This window comes from Elephas maximus, chromosome 11 (assembly GCF_024166365.1).
Source record: "Elephas maximus indicus isolate mEleMax1 chromosome 11, mEleMax1 primary haplotype, whole genome shotgun sequence".
Classification (NCBI taxonomy): Eukaryota; Metazoa; Chordata; class Mammalia; order Proboscidea; family Elephantidae; genus Elephas; species Elephas maximus.
In genome coordinates this window covers 58919761-58938866 of record NC_064829.1, presented here as the reverse complement: position 1 = coordinate 58938866, position 19106 = coordinate 58919761, and the positions used below count along the sequence as shown (strand labels likewise).

Sequence of the window (19106 nt, the reverse complement as noted above, 5' to 3'; positions counted from 1 at the left end):
CTCAGCTTCTCATTTTGGGACAGTGGGTATACAGTTAGCACTCATGCAGCGTGTGGCTGATCTACTACTACTGTGTGAGCGGGAATCTACTCCAGACTAGCGGTGGATTTAGGAACAGACACAAGCTTCTTCCCTGTGGGGGCAGGTATACAGCAGGAGCCCGCAGTCCGTTCCCGGAACCCCGGCCCCGCCCCCTCCGGTTGCAGGGTGTATTCAGTCCCACGGCAAGACCTTGGGGGGATGGCACGCCCTCGCTCGGTCGCACAGCTGTGCCCACTATTTACCTGCAGCGGGCACCGCCCCCCCCCCCAGTTCCCTCGGAAAGAGGTGCGGCTTGCGCGCGGCACGACTCACGGTCTCCGCTCGCTCCCTCGAATGTCCGGCGGGGAGGGGAGTGCGGGACGCAAAAGCCCATGGGGCAGGTGCTCGGAGGGAGAGACAGCACAGGCGCGACCCAGTCGAGAGGTGGTAGAGGCGGGCGCCTGCTGGAAAAAGGGATTGGGCAGGCACAGCCCTAGCCGCTGACACGTCCCTCCTGCCCGTGCACACCTGCGAGAGACAGACGGGGAGAGCTGAGAGTCCAGGCTGCAACAAGTCTGGCAGAAAAACTCGCGCTGCCTGAGAAGGGGAGTGCGCAGGCGCAACCCCAGCGTTCGCCGTTCCTTCTCTTCCCGACACTCGGGAAGGGATGGAGAGCGCAGGCGTAACTCCAGTCCCCACTCACCCTTAGTTTGGGACCGGACGGCGCAGGCGCAAACAAAGTGTTGGTGGGACTAGTACGCGCCGGATGGGGAAGTGAGATGCGCAGCTGCTGCAGATATCTGATAGGACAGCGAGCCACAGTCGGATGTCAGTGCGCAGGCACGGCGGGTCCGCAACTTGCGCGCGCAGTTGTGGAACATAAGCACGCAGGCGCAGGAGCTTCCCCACTAAGGGCATGTGCTCGCAGAGTATTAGTGCGCAGGCGTGCCAGGGGCGGTGCCCAAGAGCAGTCAGCGGATTTCCGGTTCCGTGAGTAACGAACGGCTGCGGCGGCGACAGCTAGGACTTAAGAGCGGCGGCTGCTGAGAAGGAAAAGTAGGACGATGCAAAAGGGACAAGCCGGCCTTTTCGCCATGGGTCCGGGAGCCTAGAACGGCGGAAGCTACCAGCCCGTCGCTGAGCTGGTGAGACAGCCATAGGAGTGGAAGTGGGGAGCGCCCAGCTGGAAGATGGAGAGAAATTGGGGCTCAGAAAGCTGACGAGGAGGAATGAAGGGCCCTCAGACCAATGAGAGGGAGGAATGGCGGCGTCGGAATGCTGGAAGGGAGGAATGGGGGGATTTAGGAAGAGGACGGGGAGGAATGGGGTTCGGAACGCTGACAAGTAGGAGTGTCGGGATCATGAAAGAGGACAGAGAAGAATGAGGGACTCAGAACGCTGAACGGGAGGAATGAGGGGCCTTCAGGCCGATGACAGAGAGAGATGGGGGCGTTGGCACGCGTGGAAGGGAAGAGTGGGGTGCCCATATGGAAGACGAAGAAGGATAGTGATCAGACGCTAACAGAGGTGGCATGATCTCTAGATGAGAACAGACAGGGATGTAGGAGGAGTTAGAATGTTGAGAGAAATCAGAGTCTTAGGTTGATGAGAGAGGAATGGAGGATGAGAACCTAGAATAGGAGGAGTAGGGAGCTTTTTCGCTGTAGAGGAGAGAAATTGGGTGATTTTCTGGCTGGCATTGAGGAGAAACTGGGTCAGAACACTGAGAGGGAGAATAATTGGGGGAAGCTCTTGTGCTAAAGAAGGGGGAGGAATGGGAGACTTCCATGCTGAGGAAGAGAAGGAATAAGTGACGCTTCAGGCCAAGGACATGGAGGAGTTGGGGACTCTTGAACAGAGGAAATAGAAATCATAACACTGAGATAGCGCAATAAGAGGACATCAAACAGTAGGAAGGAATGGGAGAGTTAAAACAATGCAGAACAGAAATTGAGGACTCGAGTAGATGAAGAAGAATGGGTAGGCAGAATACTGAGATAAAGTACTTGGGACCTAAAAAAAAAAAAAAATGTCGGGATGAGAAGAATGGAAATCTCTTGGACTGATGATCGAGTGAAATGAGACCTCTCAGGCTGAAGATTGGAAGTATGGGGGTCTCAGACTGACAAAGGGGAGAATTGGGGGCCCTTAGGTCAAAGACAGGGAGTGTATCCTGGGTCAAGGCCAGGGAGGAACAGGGAAAGACTGAAAATTTCCTTGGTTGGCAGTAATGAGAAATGATGGGCTCCCAGCTTGAGAATTGGAAGGAAATGGGGATCAGGATACTGAAAGAGAGAAATGGGAGTCCTTGGGTCAAAGATGGAGAGCAGTGGAGTCTACTAGGTCAAGAATAGGAGTGAATAGGGAGCTCCTGAACCCAGGACAGGAGAGAGTGGAACAGGAGTAGGGGTTTTCCTCTTCCATGGATGGGCTGGTTGCCTGTGGCAGGTCCTGAACAAGTATTAGTGAATACTAGGGCTGTGTGTGGCCTGGGGCACAACTCATCCCTTCTTAGAGCCTCAGTTTCTCTCATTTCCCCCGCTTTACCTCACAGGCCACCGTCTCTTCCCGTGGCACCCATGGCGGAGGACTGGCTGGATTGCCCAGCCCTGGGCCCTGGCTGGAAGCGCCGAGAGGTCTTACGCAAGTCAGGGGTTACCTGTGGGCGCTCAGACACATATTACGAGAGGTAATGGGTGGGTTGTGGGCAGAGTCAGGGATGGGACTGAGCCTGGTTAGCGGCAGGGTGAAATCAGAGGATGTGGTATGGGTGGGGTTAAAATTTTACATGTAAACAGGTAGATATTCAAGTTCATAAACACAAACTTTTATATATGTTTTAGAATGTATTAGTGACATAGATGATAAAGTTTTTATATTCGTTTTGAGTGTTTTTGTCTCTGAATTGCTAATTTTATAGGGGAATATGGTAAAACTACAAATATAATTACTTTTTATATTTAGTTACACACTTATTCAAATATTTATATGCCCTGGTGGTGCAGTGATTAAGCGCTCAGCTGCAAACTAAAAGGTCAGTGGTTCAAACCCACCAGCTGCTCTGTGGAAGGAAAGACCTGGCAATCTGCTCCCATAAAGATTACAACCTAAGAAGCCTTATTGGGCAGCTATACTCTGTCCTACAGGTTCACTGTAAGTCGGAATTCACTTGATAGCAACTAACAACAACATAAAACTTTGAAAAATAGTAAATAAACATAAATATGATTGTCAAGAACTATGAAAGTATTGAGTCAGTGTCTAAGATAGCCAAGAAAAACACACCTTGACACAGGCATGGGTTGCAATAATGCTTTACTTACATAGAGACAGATAACGATTAGTTCCACATATCAGTCCCCCATGGCCAGCGGGTCTCACTCCACAGCCAACACAGGGTTGATGGCCTGCATGCACCCATCTTCCATGCTGTAGGCCAAGAACTTCATCCCCTTCCTGGCTGTTATTAATTGCTGTTGAGTTGGCTCTGATTCATGGGAGCCCCATGTACAACAGAGTGAAATGTTGCCTGTTCCTGCGCCATGTTCACGATTGTTAGTATGCTGCTGTATACTTTGAGTGCTTTCCAGCTGGCTTATCTTCCAGCACTATATCATACAGTATCCTTTTGTGACCCGTAGGGTTTTCATTGGCCAGTGAAATTTTTTGGAAGTAAATCGACAGGCATTTTTTCCTGTCTGGGTCTGCAAGTTCCACTGAAACCTGGTCACCATGGGTGACACTGCTAGTATGTGAAATACTGGTGACATAGCTTCCAGCATCATAGCAACACGCAAGGCACCACAGTACAACAAACTGACGGATGGTAGCCCTTCCTGGCAGAGACTGAAATTGTGTGAGGGTTGGCCAGGTGCCGTATGATGTACATACTTAAGCGGTACAAAGATAGTTTACTGCACATCCAGAATAGAGAAGGAGTTTCCCTGATAAGGAAGAAGGAAATGAGACAGAGGGAGGCTTAATACCCAGCCTTCATTATCAGGGAATGTTCAGGGCCTAAGGCTCTGATTAGGCTATCTAGGTGAGATAGACTGTTTTCCCACAGAAAGATCTGAGATTTTACCCTTGGGGCAAGATAATAAGTGAGCATGTAACAGTTTTGTGGATGCTATTAGAAGATATGAGACTCCTGGGTCAGAGATTAAAGACAGTTTACTACTCACAGCAGTAGCAGTACCCAGAGTATCATCATTTTTGTTCGGGTTCTCCTCATGCCAGTTCTTACAGAGTGACGTGAAGAGGGCTAAATGGCACCTGCAGAAGCACTGGGTTATGTTACAAGAGAAGAACCCTGAGCTTGGGGAATAGAATCTTTTATAACATTAGGATAGTGACTGAGCCTTCCCTTTGGAAGGAGATCCTATCTCAAATTCAAGAGATATACAGGCATGTTTGAAAAGATACTCAATTAAAAAAGGTATTGTATAGCTAGCATATTTATGTGTTATTTAACATTTGTGTTCCTATTTATGGTTATTTTTATTTATTGTGCCAGCATGTGTTGTGTTGTTAAGTAAAAGTAGTGCCTAACTTACAGTTCTGGGATTTAACTTACAGTGGGATTCTGTTCTGATGACTCTGTCATAAGTCCAATCTGACATAAGTTGAATACTTCACTTTTTTTTTTTTTTAAGTTTTCATTGTTGTCTTTAATTATCAGTATCTTTATAAATCTGATCTTTGTTGTTGTTGGGGGTTGGAACCATTACACAGAAGGTAATAGATGTATTTTAATATACACGTATATACATTGGAAACCCTGGTAGCGTACTGGTTAAGTGCTACAGCTGCTAACCAAGAGGTCAGCAGTTCAGATCCACCAGATGCTCCTTGGAAACTCTGTAGGGCAGTTCTACTCTGTCCTATAGGGTCGCTATGAGTTGGAATTGACTCGATGGCAGTGGGTTTGGTTTTTTGGGTTTTTTATATATACGTTAAAAAATACGTAAATAGTAAAAGTTTACTTTGGTGATAAAGAGTTGGATGATGTTGACATTTTGTCAGTTACGGTAACAGCTCTACTTGTGGAAGGTTCTGGATCATCTGGATTATCCCTGAGAATGGGGATGGTGTTTCTAGTCAGAAGGGTAGCGAGAGTTGTCTGTATGGTCTTTTTCTTTTTTTCTTCATCTGTTTCACGGTAACATCTCAGTTTCCCCAGTCTGCCTGTTGACTTTAGCAAAGCAATCAATGTTGGGTCCATATTTTCAAGCAACTGAAGCCCCTGATATAGTTTAGAGAAATCTCCAGCTAATTCTTTCACTGTAGAATTTTTGATAACTTCTCTTCTTTCTCTTCGTCATTATTTCTTCTTTAACATTTCTCTTCAAAACCCGTTAAGCACTGATCTGTCTGTTCCCCTTCTTAATGTATGAGCTGTTCCACATTGGTGATACTGAGCTCTAAATTCAGTGTTCTTGCATATGGACGATTTTTCCACTGTATTATCCTGATCAGATGCTTGGAGTGTGTTCACATAACTCAGCAGTTTTTTCCATATCCCCTGCATGCATTTTCCCATAACCTCCTCCCGGGAAGATGCAGTGTTCTGGATATGCTGAATGTCTGCGAGTGAACATCTGCAAATAACATCAGCAAATTGCTCCCTGAAACATTGTGTATAGTACATATGATTGGTGATAAGGTGTTCTTGTGTATTGAATTGTGTAAAAATGGCATAGGAGTGATGTCCGATCTCCTCTGACTTTGAGGGGGAAGGAGAATCAAGATCAACAGCCCAAGGTTGATTCTTATTCCTATGAGGCAGAGGTCAGACATGCCTCCTCTTTCCTCCATGTTTACTAATCCTGATACCAGCTGTCCCTACCACAACACTCTCTACTTCTCTGCTGGGTTTGATAATTCATTGCAATGGCCACACAGAACTCACAGACCATACAATTATGGGGTTTGTTACGGAAGTAACAGATTACAGTTCAGGTCCAGGAATGCTCAAGATAGAGCTCTTCCATCAGGACAGCCTCTTCTCAGCTGTGCCTGCAAGCCTGCCTCTCTCTGGCCTCTTGGCCTCTGCCCTGCTCAGACAAGTATTACAAAGCTCTTTCAGCTCTGCCAGCAAGTTTCCTGAGGCACCCTACTCCACCAGCAAGAAATGCCCAAAAGTGTTCAGCTTTCTTCTTCCACAGGCCAGGAATCCCACTGTGCTATCTCCTGCCAGTCTCTCCTGCCCCCTTTTCCCTGCCACTGCTTCTCACTGTCTTGAGTGTTATAGCTCTCTCTCTCATGGTCTCCTGATTCCAGGAGCTTTTCAGTGCAGGGATCCTGGGTCCAAAGGAAACACTCCTCTTTTGGCTGTTTTTGGTGGTGATGAGATCTTCTCCCTGCTTTTGAATTGGCTCTCTTTGTAAGACTAGTGGGATGGCAAAACTGACCAATCCCCTTGGTGAGCCAGAGTTATTCACACAGCCCCACCCAAACACTTGAATCGACTTGACAGCAACAGGGTAATGGGGACGCAGTCACTTGGGTGGGAGTTACAAGACCGTAGCGAGAAAGGCCACACAAAAGTGATCCATTGCACTGCAAATTGTGTCCCTCAAAAATATGTGTTGTAAATCCTAACCTCTATGCCTGTGGTTATGAACCCATTTTGGAGTGGGTTGTCTTTGTTACGTTGAAGAGACGGGATTAGTGTGGGGATCAAACAAGCAAGTGAGTAAGCAGATGGGAGGAAGAGAAATGCCAAGGCACTTGGAGATCGCCCAGGAACAGAAGCTCAGAAGAGACAAGGACCTTCCTCCAGAGCCAACAGAGAAAACCTTCCCCTAGAGCCAGCACCCGGAATTTGAACATCTAGCCTCGTAAATTGTTGAGAAAATAAATTTCTGTTTGTTAAAGCCATCCATCAGTGGTATTTCTGATATAGCAGCAATAGATAACTAAGACAGCATTTGGTACTGAGAAGTAGGGGTGCTGCTCTAACAAAACCTACCATGTGGAAGTGATTTTGGAACTAGGTAATGGGTAGAGGCTGGAAGAGTTTTAAGGTGCTTGATAGTAAAAGTCTAGATTGCCTTGGAGAGACTGTTGGTAGAATCACGGATGTCAAAGGCAGTTCTGGTGAGGGCTCAGAAGGAAGTGAGAACTATAGAGAAAGTCTCTTGTTTCAGAGACTGCAAATGGCACGAGCAACAGAATATTGCTAGAAATGTGGACATTAGATGTGCTTCTGGTGAGGCTTTAAAAGATGATGAGCATGTATTTGGACAATGGAGAAAGAGTGACACGTTTGATGCAGTGGCAAAGAACTTATCTGAATAATGTTCAAATGTTTGGTGGAAGGCAGAACTTATAAATGATAAACTTGGGTATCTAGCTGATGAGATTTCTAAGCATGATCTTAAAGCAGTCACGTGGTTTCTCTTTGCTGCTTATGGTAAAACGCAAAAGGAAAAAGATGGACTTAAAAATCAACCGTGCAAAATGAAAACAAAACTTAAATGTTTGGAAGATTCTGTTGCGCAAACTAAGGACATGTATCCTAGAATTTCCACTAAGAACGTGGCTACACAATCTTTTGTTAAAGAAATTAAGCAAGCCTGTGACTGATGGCTCTAACCAGCCACCACAGCAGAAAACCCATCAGCTTAGACTGAAGGGGTACAGGGAAGGAATGCCATCTGCCTCTTAGAATTCTACAGGCAGGAAACAGGCCAAAGGAGCTACACCTCTTCTCCTCCAAGAAAAGAAAAGGACCATCCCTGGAGCAGCTCGGAGATCAGCAGAACTGTTGGAAGGAGCATGGGAAGCAGGAGCTTCTTGGTTTCAAAGGGTGAGGCCACCCACAGTCTCCTGGATCTCAGTGGTGGGGCCACAGCCTCCTAGGTTTCAAAGAGTCTCATTTTCGGCAATTCGGTTCTAGTACGTGGGGCTGCTGTTAGGGTGTGCCGGGGGATGGTGCCACTGCCCAAAGCTGAGGGGGTGAGGCTGCCATGCCCTAGGGGCAGAAGAGTGGAGCCTGCCAGGGCCAAGGGGTTGGGATTGCCACTCAGTTGGACTAGGAGAATGTGGCTGCCCAAAGCAGAGGGAGCAGAGTTGCTATCCCAGTGAGCTGAAGCCCAGGGCCAAGGGGCCTCCATCTAGAATCTGGAGGGCGTGGCCAACACCCAAAGCCTGGAAGGTGAGACCATTGCCCAGGTGGTCTCAGAGAACAGAGGATTATTTTCAAGCCTTGAGAGCTAATGTAAATTTTTCTGCTGGGTTTTGAACTGGCTTGGTACCCGTTATCCCTTTGTTACCTCCAGTTTCTCCTGTTTGTAATGGAAATGTCTACTTGTGCCCCGTCTACCATAGTACTTTGGAGATAGGTAACTTGTCATCTAGATGTCACAGGTTCACAGATGAAGAGGAGTTTTGCCCCAGGATGGAATGTATCTGTAGACTCACCCATGTTTGGTTTATGTGATTCAGAAGATGAGACTTTATACTTGGAGGCGATTTATGATTTTTGTGATGATGTGATGGGTGAGTGTGTTTTGATATGACAAGGATATGAATTTGGGGCGGGTTAAAGGTTTGGAATGTTACGGACTGAATTGTGTTCCCCCAAAATACATAAATTGTAATCTCTACGCCTGTGGTTATAACTCTCTTTGTGAATGGGTTGCCTTTGTTATGTTAGTGAGGCAGGATTAGTGTAGGGTGTGTCTTGAGTCAATCTCTTTTGAGATATAAAAGAGATCAAACAAGCAGCCAGTAAGCAGAGATGGGGGAAGAGAGATGCCAAGCCACGTGAAGATCACCCAGGAGCAGAAGCTCAGAAGAGACAAGGACCTTCCTCCAGAGCTGACAAAGAAAGCCTTCCCCTAATTTGGACATCTGGCCTTCTAAGCTGGGAGAAAATTAATTTTTTTGTTAAAGCCACCACTTGTATTTCTGTTATGGCAGCAGTAGATAACTAAGACAGAATTTGGTATTGAGAAGTGCGGGTGCTGCTCTAACATACCTATGACGTGGAAGTGGTTTTGGAACTGTGTAATGGGTAGAGAAAGAGATTTAAGGTGCCTTACAGTAAAAGTCTAAATGGACAGAAAAAAAGGATAGTTGTAAGTGCAATTCATCATAATTTGGATACATCGTAGGTTGGGGACTACTTGTATATTTGTATCTGTTGAACTACTTATTAATGTTTGTATACATATATTTATATTCATATTTTATGCCCATATTATTCAGGGTTATTTGGAGTGGGGCCTGGGTGGGGTTCTCAGGCAGGTCCCAGGCTGCCTCCTGTATCCCACCAGCCCTGCAGGCAAGTTTATCAGTCCTGTGGGAGAGTTGTGTGAGTGGAGTGGCAGTGGATCACTTTGGGTGCTAACCCTTTCTGGTTCACCCCTAGCCCCACAGGAGACCGGATACGAAGCAAAGTTGAGCTGACCCGATACTTGGGCCCCGCATGTGACCTCACCCTCTTCGACTTCAAGCATGGTGTCCTATGCTATCCAGCCCCCAAGGTACTTCCATAATGTGGGGTGCCTAGGCAGGAGTGGCTGTGTCAGCCACTCACCTGGCGACCCACTCACTGGCTTGCATTCCCCTGCTCTCACTTCCATCTCCAGGCCCATGTTTTGGCTGTCCCCAGCAGGAAGCGGAAGAAGCCTTCAAGGCCAGTCAAATCTCGACAACGTCAGGTTGGACCTTGTAAGGGTGATGTTAGGAAGGAGGCCCCGGGGGATGAGACCAAGGCTGACACTGACGCAGCCCCGGCTTCATTCCCTGCACCTGGGTGAGTGTTGGCCTGGGGTTGAGCTAAGTGGGTGAGGGATGTGGCCCGAGCACACTCAGGGCCCCACACCCATCTTTCCCATCTCAGATGTTGTGAGAACTGCGGAATCCACTTTTCTGTGGATGGCACCCGGAGGAAGCGGCTCAAGACGTTGTGCAAGGACTGCCGAGGTAAGCGGCCCCCAGGGGGCATTGGGAGACGGAAGCTGGAGTAAGCTCAGTGTCAGGTGAGGGTGGAGGTTGAATGGTAGCTATTGGAACAGAGGCTGCTGGTGTGTTTGGAGGCTGAGTGTTGGAAGTATCAGCCGTGAGTTGAGGCTGAATGGTGAGAGTCAGGACAGAGGTAGTGGATGAGGTCAGGTGTTCGGTGCTTACTTTCCACTTCTCTCCCTCCCTTTGTCTCCCCTCAGTTCAGAGAATTGCCTTCAACCGAGAGCAGAGGATGTTTAAGGTAAGCATGACCTGCCTCCTCTTCACAACCCTGTGGTGGGATCAAGGTGTGATAAGGGCTGATGGAAGGTCTAAAGGAGTGGTGTTGGGTCCACAGGGTGTTGGTCTTTGTATAGGGAGCTAGCTGTGGGTCAGCAGATACAGTAGTGGAAGTAATGGAGTGTCAGCAGATACAGTGATGAGGCTAACAGGGGACCAGCAGACACAGTGATGGCAACTGATCAGTAATTACCAGATACAGCGATGAGGCTAATGGAGGACTAGCAGGCACGTTGGTGGAGGCTAAAGTTGGATCAGCAGACATGGGATGGGGGGTCCATGCTCCTAGGGCACCCTGCCTGGGTCCATGACCTCACCCTACCCTTTGCTGGCAGCGTGTGGGCTGCGGGGAGTGCACAGCCTGCCAGGTGACCGAGGACTGCGGGGCCTGTTCCACCTGCCTCCTGCAGCTGCCCCATGATGTGGCCTCTGGGCTGTTCTGCAAATGCGAACAGAGACGCTGCCTCCGGATTGTGGAGAGGGTGAGTCGGACACAGTCAGGTGGGGTGGGCCTGAGGCTCGCCCTGGGCTTTGCTTATTATGGCCCAAGTTGTGATCCTTAGACCCTGACCCTCATGCCCCTGGCCCCTGGCACTCATGCTCTTGGGCCCGTCCATCACGCCTACGGCCCAACCCACAGAGCCGAGGGTGTGGAGTATGCCGGGGCTGTCAGACCCGAGAAGACTGTGGCTGTTGCCGAGTCTGCCTCCGCCCACCCCGCCCAGGTCTCAGGCGCCAGTGGAGGTGCGTCCAGCGGCGCTGCCTGCGGGTGAGTTAGGCTGGTGGGCCAGGGCTAGGGCAGACTTATTCTACTGTTAAAGTTGGCGCTGCTGCTGCTTCCTCCCCACCTGGCCTTACCTACCTCATGTTTCCTTTTTCTCCCCTACCCCACGCTCACCTCCCTGGTCCCTCTTACCTGCCCCTTTCTGCCAGCACCTTGCCCACCGCCTCCGGCGCCGCCATCAACGATGTCAGCGACGCCCTCCCCTGGCTGTGGCTCCCCCTGCTGTGAGTGCCCCTTTCCACACACTGCCTACCTGTCCCATGCATGCTTTCTGCACTCGTAGGGGTCGTGTATCTGCCCAAATCACTCAAATCACTTTTTTCGGCTCTCTCCCAGGGCAGACATGGCCGCCGCAGAGGAGGCTGTGACCCCAAGATTGTTGCCCGGCGGCACCCCCAAACCCAGCCGTTGCCTCCGCCACCCCTATTGCAGCCTCCTGAGTCCACAGAGCTGGTGAGGCCCTGGCGGGCAGGGGAAAGGCCCAACCCTAATCTTACTCAGTACATGCCCTGACCCCCGCCCCATTTGCCTCTGCAGCACCCCAGAGCCCTGGCCCCCTCGTCACCTGCTGAGCTCATCTATTACTGTGTAGACGAGGACGAGCTAGTGAGTGGCCCCACCCCACCTGGACACGATAAGCCTAGACTTTTCCAGTGTATTTGGTTAACCTTAAAGAAGGAGATGCTGTAATGGGCCTAATAGGGGAACAACAAGGCGCAGTAATAGGTACTGCTATGGAATGAGCAGAGTGTGGGGGGACAGTAATACGGAATCAGCAGGCACAGTGACAGTGCCCAATGTAAGATGAGCCAACACTGGTTGGGTTGATGACAGGATTAGCAGACACGTTGATGGGACTAATGGAGCAATAGGTGTAGCAATTAGGGTTTCGTGTTGGACGCGCAGACGTGGTAGGCGCAGTGATGGGAGCTAATAGACGATCAGCAAAGTCTTACTGGAGGAGGAGGTCAAAGACATTTTTCTAGGACATAGTGGGAGACTAGCAGGTATAGCAATGGATGGAACACCCACAACGCTGAGGTGTCGAGGGCTGGCCAGCACAGTAATTGTGGCTGTGTGGGACTAGCAAACACTGTGGTGTGACCAGTGGGGAGTCAGCAGGCTGAGGCTAGGGTATGACTAGCTCCTCCAGTAGGACCAATGGAGGAGCAGCAGGACCAGCACTAGTGATAGGTTAAGTGTGTCCTCTCTTAGTCCTAATGACGGCCCCACTCCCACCCTCCAGCAGCCTTACACGAACCGGCGGCAGAACCGGAAGTGCGGGTCCTGTGCAGCCTGCCTGCGGCGGACAGACTGTGGCCGCTGTGACTTCTGCTGCGACAAGCCCAAATTTGGAGGCAGCAACCAGAAGCGCCAGAAGTGCCGTTGGCGCCAGTGCCTGCAGTTTGCCATGGTGGGTGGAGCAGGAAAGGGTTTTGTGGGTAGGATAAGTTGAGCCAGGCATTCCAGTGAGCAGGCTTGGCAGATGGGTGGACTGGGCAGATGGCTCCTGCAGCTTGGGAGGGGTGGGCAGGGCATGGGTTTGGCTGAGGACTAGCAAACATTGTGCTTGGGTGAGTGAGGTCTAGGTGGTACTGGTAGTGCTAACGGGAGACTAGCAGATTCCATGAGGGTCTCATGTGTAAGCAGATACCGTGCTGGGTTTCATGGGGGATCAGCTGGCACATTAAGCAGGGCGGGATGGGTGTGGCTGGTCATGGTATCAGGATGCCATAAGACCCCCATCTTTCCTTGCAGAAGCGGCTCCTACCAAGTGTCTGGGCAGGGTCTGAGGATGGAGCAGAGCTGCCCTCACCCTACCATTGTCGAAGGAAGCCTGTCTCTGCCCGCCGGCGCCAGCCTGGGCCCACTCTGGAATCCCCCTTGGTCATGCCCATAGCCCTACCTGGCCGTGCCCAGACTTCAATGAAGCAGGAGACGGGTGGTGGCTTTGTGCTGCCCCCACCTGGCACTGACCTTGTGTTCCTACGGGAGGGCGCAAGCAGTCCCGTGCCAGTGCCTGGTCCTGCCCTTTCCACAGAGGCTCCATTGCAGGTGATCCTTCTCCCCCACTTTATCCTGCCCTTCTTGACCCCTACCCAGCCTCTTGCCAGGAAGCTAGGGCCAAGTCAGCTGCAATCCTCCCTCATGTAGGAGTCCCAGTGCCCTGGCCTGAGTTGGGTTGTGGCCCCAACACAGGTGAAGCAAGAGAAGGTAGATGCCCAAGAAGACTGGACACCGGGCACAGCCATCCGGATTTCTCCTGTATTGCTGCCTGGCTGTCCCAGCAAGGTGGGGTCAGCGATGGGTCTTTTGTTGGTGTTATGTGGGGAGGAGTGTAAACTGAGTGATGGAGAGCTACAGTGGTGGCTTGAGCAGAGCAATAAGTGTGCTGACTGCAGCCCTTCTGCAGAATTACCCCGCCTGTCTAGCAGATGCCCCACCCTCTGCAGTCCGCTACCCGTGCTCGCTTTGCTTCCTGCTAAGAGAAATGGAGATCTATGAGGAATAGTAATGAGTGCAGCCTGTAGGCAGAGAAATGGTGCTTCTGTGCCTAACTGTGATGGAGGCGGGATCGTTGGACACATGGATGGTTAGCTGATAGAGACTTTCTTCAAGCTAACCCTGCCTAGCTAGCTGTTGCCTGTTTCTTTTCTCAGGCAATAAACACAGGCCTGAGACCTGTGAAGCAGGAGCCACCTGACCCCGAGGAGGACAAGGGGGAGGAGAATAGGGATGATTCTGCCTTAGACCCAGCACCAGAGGAGGAGGCAGGAGGAGCTGGCACACCCGTGGTCAGTGTTGGGGAACGCCCCACCCTGCCCTGGCCCTCTTAGCCCCGCCCACCACGTTGACCGACGATGTTAATTCTTCCCCAGATCACGGAGATTTTCAGCCTGGGTGGAACCCGCTTCCGGGACACAGCGATCTGGTTGCCAAGGTGTGCCTCGCACAGTGAGGGGTGGGATGGGGTGGGTGCTGGCACCTCCAGGCCCAACAGGCTTCAGGTCAGTGCTGTCCTTTGAAGCGGGGCAGGAAGGCCTTGATGCCCTATGATGAGATTTGAAAGAAAAAGGAAGGAAAGCTTGATCCCCATCTCCCTAAGAACGTCCCACAGGGGTCAGACTTAGATATATACATTCTTACTTAGAAAATCATTATTTAGGGGTGTTGAAGGCCTTTGAAGCCTCCAAGAGATGACTGGGTAAGATGTCCTCTGGCAGTGGGCAGTGTGTCACAGAAATGGTGCCGGGCCAAGAGGTGGGGTGGGCAGGAGAGCTGTATCCTGAGCTGGTCAGTATGCAGCTCTGTGACCCCAGGCTGGTCCTAACCCCTTTTGAGAGCATCATCCGTGGAGTGGGGCTGGCCTGTGAGTGTTTCTTGAGCCTTTCCTGGGTCTTTTTCGAGGTTACTAACTCAATCATTTCAGCTGCTGCACAGAACTGTCCCCGTAAGCCTGCCATTAGGTGCCTGTGAGGACTGGAATGGTGGGGAAAAACAGGGGAGTGGTGCCTCCTGTAGAATGTTTACAGGCCCTGCACAGAGCCCAGACGCAGGCAACAAACTATCGGCCTAAGCACTTGGGTCTCTCTGTTCCTATAAACTAGCTGCTACAGGCCAGAAATCCCTCCACGTACACAGCAGTGTTGAGATACAGTAGTGAAGACAGTGAACCCCGTTAAGTTTAGCCTTCGAGAGACAAAGGATTCCTGCTTACAGCTAGCTTGTAATCTAGTTTGGGACACAGTTACCCTGTGCATGAAACTATTACATATCAACAAAAAAGGTAATGACATGCTGTAATGTCTATAATGGCAGTTCTTAAAAAGAGAGGAAAGAGAAAGGATAATTAAGGGGAAATGGACGGAGGGCATCGAGTAGCAGGAAGTGGTTTTGTGTTGCTCCATTCTGTACACAGTAAACCTCATTCAACATACAGACCTACTCCCTCTTCTCTAGGTCCAAGGACTTTATAAAACCTTGACCTAGAAAACATTAGGTTAGAGGCTTCTGCAGATTAGGATTCAAAGTGATATTTACGGACTGGTTTTATGAGAGAGAAAACTGATCTACTCAGGGATTGAACCATAGATTGGTTGCCAGGGTTTATGTAGGAGTCTATAGGAATGGGGAAAATCTACCACCAAACCAGAGGAGCAGGCCTATTCAGTACTTTGAGCTTGTAGAGAAAGTAAAAAGGAAAGGAAAAGAGTAGAAAGTTGTGCGTTTGCTCCAGGGGTCTGAGTTGGATCAGAAGTGTGGGTATTAGGGGTGGGGAGAGGGATAGAATTAAAGCCTCTACAGAACAACCTAGACAGCTTATTCTCATCAACAATTTTAAGTGCCTTCTGGATTAGACTGGGCAGTGTCTCTCAAATATTTCCTCAGGGAGTCAGCAGTTGAAAATGTAATGTGAATAAATAAGAAAGGAACTGCTGTTTGGTGAGTTCCTCCTGTGGACCCAATTTATTTAATCTGCAAAACAGTCTTTAGGAGGATATTGATTTTGCCCATCTTTACAGATGAGAAAACAGATGGAGAGAAATAAATTAGCATGTCCAATGTTAAATAGCTAATATTGGTAGAGCCTAGAATCAAACACAGGCTGTAAACATCTTGTTCTTTTAAGCCACTAAACTACACTGTAATCCTATACACAGTAATGGGTAACAATATTACAGTGACAAGTTTTCAATGACCTTGAAAACACAAAGTGAATTAATATAAATATTATAATAAACCATTTGTACCCCTGCCTCCAGCACAGTCTAGGGAGTGGCAAGGTTGTGTGTGGATGGGGTCACCTTGTTTTCAGAGCACCTGCAGGTCATCCCTGTTCATCCAGAGACTAGGTTCTTCCCAGGCTGTGGTATTGCATAGGATTCTTTAAGCTTTAAAGGGCATCCTTCCCGTTGGCTCCTGTCCATTTTGCTTGTCACTCTGACTCCCCCTCAGCCAAAATGGTCTTCAGAGCTGAACCTGCCAGCCTGGATCCTTTGTCCTGACAACTTGTCTCCCCTGCCCCTAATGACCTTTGTGCTTGTTTTTTTTTTTTTTTTTTTTTGCTAGAAAGCTTGAGTTCCTTCTTTGAGTCCTGTCCAAGGGCCAGTCCTGACTCTGCTTCACTCCCTCCAATTCTTCATTCATAAAATGCCAAAAACATGAGACCTGTAATTTGTTACTTAGCCAGCTTTACAGTGCTGGGACAGGGTGAATGTCTCCTCAGATCCCGTACCCTAGGTACCTCCTTTGCCTTACCCTAGTCCAGGCTCTGTAGCTTTAGATGATTGATTCAGGTGTGGATTAGCCATTTCCCAATTCTAATGCACACCGTGTAGCCCTCTGCCACCCTCCTCAGCCCCTTCCCCTGCCCTGCCTTACCTAGTTCACTCTAAGTCTAGAATCTGGATAATCTGATATCGCTTTGCTTGCTCGAGGATCTGATCACCCAACGCTGGTAGTTCTGACAGTGCTGTTCTAAAAAAAAAAAAGCCATTGCCATTGAGTCAATTCCAACTCCTAGTGACCCTATAGGACAGAGTAGAACTGCCCCATAGAGTTTCCACGGAGCACCTTGTGGATTCAACTGCTGACCTTTTGGTTAGCAGTCACAGCTCTTAACTGCTGCGCCACCAGGGTTTCCAGTGATGTTCTGAGTACAATTTATTTGATTATTCTGACTCATGAGTTAAGAGTCTTGTATCAGTCAGGGTACAATCAGAAAAGCAGAACCATTAAGGTAAACATTATATATATAAATAAACCAACTTCTGTAATTGTATACGGTCAGATCTATATGATAAATCCCTTAAAATACATTATGTGTTATGTACATATACGCGTGTATGTATTTTAAGGAATTTATCATAGTAGTCTGACTGCAATTGTGGGAGCTGGTTTAACAGTCTCTGTAAGGCTGTTGTCTTTGCATCTAATGCTGGAGCTTGAAGTCTGCAGGGCAGGCAGTCGGGAAGGGAAGATGGATGTAAAGTGTGGGCGAGCGAGGACATACTGGAGCCCACGGGCAGGACCTGGAGCCCACGAGGATGGCCTGGAACCCATGTCAGTCTCCCACCACCTCCAACTTCGATGATGTAGGTGTCCTGCAGAAGAAGCTGGTGCCCTTCGTCACAGACTTAACTATACATCTGGCCCAGGAATTAGAGAAGCAGAAGGAAGATCCGGGAAGGGTGGAGCAGCTGCAGGCCTGGCTACAGGCCTGGCTGCTGCCCCACACCAACGAGGTGAGCCAGCAGATAAATGACAACCTGTGTGAACTGCAACAGCGCCTGGTGCCGTGCACCAGTCTTCCAAGTGTAAAAACAATATGCTACTGCTTCACTTCTGCCCTCCAGTTATCACACAAAATGTCTCTTGTGGCCCATCCTAACTGGAAACATATGGGGAGGGGAGTTCTGGAAATGTAGCCTAGCCAAGGTGACACATTACAAAGCCACTCTGCCATGAATCAGCTCCCAAGGGTCGCACTACTCACCTGAGGATAACTTGGTAAAACTGCGTTGCTGAAAATGCAAACCTGAAGACCATGGATTTCATGGTGATTCCAGCAAGTACAGAAATTCTGTCAAGCGAACGCAGAAAAAAACTTGCTGGTCTCTGCTATTTTTGTGTCATTCATTCAAGTGTTGAGAACCTGGCTCATGGTAGACACTGTACTTAGTACTGGGATGCAGATATGAAAGAGATATGATCCATGAAATTTTATTAAATGCATCAGTATATTACAAATCGTGAATGGATTTCCAACTTTATCATGGAATTTAATGGTGGAAATACAGAATTAAGGAAATTATCAGGACAGTCCTTGTGTGAACCTTGCTGGGGAACAGTAGGAATTAGAAGTAATTTAAATAATTTCTATCCCTAGCTGTTCTATTTTAAAATTATTTTAAAATGCTTTTTATTGTCCCCTTTACTGATTTATATATTGTTTCTTTTGAATGGGTCTTGGTGGTAAGTGTTGACTGCCTCTGAGAATCTGGGATAGTGGGTGGTGAGATCAAGGTCAGGTTCTATCAAGGTCCTCCCTAACTTGAAGGACTTTGGGTGAATCATTTCTCTGGCCTCGAGAGGGGGTCGGCTGAGGCTCACCACGCCTTTGGCGTCAGTCAGGCCCGGCCCCTACAGCCTCCGGATGGGCCTGCAGGGGGCGCCCACACTAGCGGCCGGGGTTCTGGCCCGCGGTCGTCCCACAGGGATTGGGAGACACTGCCCCTCAACCCAGGCCTCGGCCGTCCCGGGGCGTGGCCTCCGTGTGGCGGAGACGCTTGTCCCTGGGCCGGAGGAAAAGCGACTCCTCAAATGGTGTTAAACAGGCAGACCCGAGCTGTAGTTAAATTACTGGGCACGGCACGACGAGCTCAGGACCGACGCTGGGATGTCCGAGGGCTGCTGGGTACCGCCAAGGGTCAGCCTCCCCGTCGCCTCCAAGAACTCACTCCGACGCGACCCTCCGGGCTGCACAACCTCAACCCTAAGTCTCAGCGCTCTTCCCAATCCCTGCACTGGTTTTAGGGTGTTGTCCTTGCCTCTCTTCTACCCTAAGGGGTGTGGCGTGGGGGGTGGTTCCGCCCAGACCAACCCGCGGCCGGGCGCCCCTGGGACTTGAAGGTGGAGGAACCGCCCGGAAGGACAGCGGTTTTGAACCAAAACAACGATCTGACTTCTTTCTCTTTTGTTTGTTTCAGGCTACGTAAACTCTTAGCAGTAAATGAAAATGAGTATTTTACCGAACTGCAATTGAAAGAAGAAGCATTATAGGAGGAGGAAAAAAAAAAAAAAAGACAAAGAATTATAAAAAGATTATTAAAAGAGAAGAAAGACATTATTTTATGACTCAAAAGCTGACCCAGCAATTCAGGAAATGGAATTCAAATCCAGAAACCACATAAAAAACCTGAAGTGTGTGAATTACAAATGATTAAGGAATGCTAATACACAGTAAACGGCAGCCTTAAGTGGGTATACACAGCAGTTTATTAGTTCACGTCAGTTGTTGACCTAATACTGTTTTTTTCTCTGCTCT

At 49.3% G+C, this 19106-nt stretch overlaps 1 protein-coding gene across 17 annotated transcripts; it reads left to right on the top strand.

Moving 5' to 3' along the window:
• Positions 1–994: 994 nt before the first annotated feature.
• On the top strand, positions 995–19038 carry MBD1 (methyl-CpG binding domain protein 1). Of its 17 annotated transcripts, none has more exons than XR_007519249.1 (18): positions 995–1166; positions 2576–2710; positions 9401–9515; positions 9621–9787; positions 9875–9957; positions 10197–10237; positions 10611–10757; positions 10916–11044; positions 11209–11283; positions 11396–11512; positions 11597–11665; positions 12306–12473; positions 12818–13114; positions 13214–13351; positions 13720–13854; positions 13939–14000; positions 17159–18488; positions 18769–19038. XR_007519249.1 is itself a non-coding variant. In XM_049900603.1 (18 exons), exons 2-18 carry the CDS (start codon positions 2601–2603, stop codon positions 18783–18785), a joined length of 2016 nt encoding a protein of 671 aa, XP_049756560.1. In that variant the 5' UTR covers positions 995–1166; positions 2576–2600; the 3' UTR covers positions 18786–19038. The 17 variants fall into 17 exon arrangements, 16 of the variants coding, with proteins under 16 accessions (XP_049756560.1, XP_049756559.1, XP_049756567.1 ...); XM_049900603.1 differs by having other exon boundaries at positions 17159–17304; XM_049900602.1 differs by having other exon boundaries at positions 17159–17304; positions 18397–19038.
• The last annotated feature ends 68 nt before the right edge of the window (positions 19039–19106 follow it).

Excerpts from the sequence above, each read along its gene's own strand:
- MBD1 (XM_049900601.1), top strand. The coding sequence starts at position 2,601 with ATGGCGGAGGACTGGCTGGATTGCCCAGCCCTGGGCCCTGGCTGGAAG. Across the intron at positions 13,115-13,213 it reads CCACAGAGGCTCCATTGCAG|GAGTCCCAGTGCCCTGGCCT; the intron begins GTGATCCTTCTC and ends TCCCTCATGTAG. Across the intron at positions 13,855-13,938 it reads GAGGAGCTGGCACACCCGTG|ATCACGGAGATTTTCAGCCT; the intron begins GTCAGTGTTGGG and ends ATTCTTCCCCAG.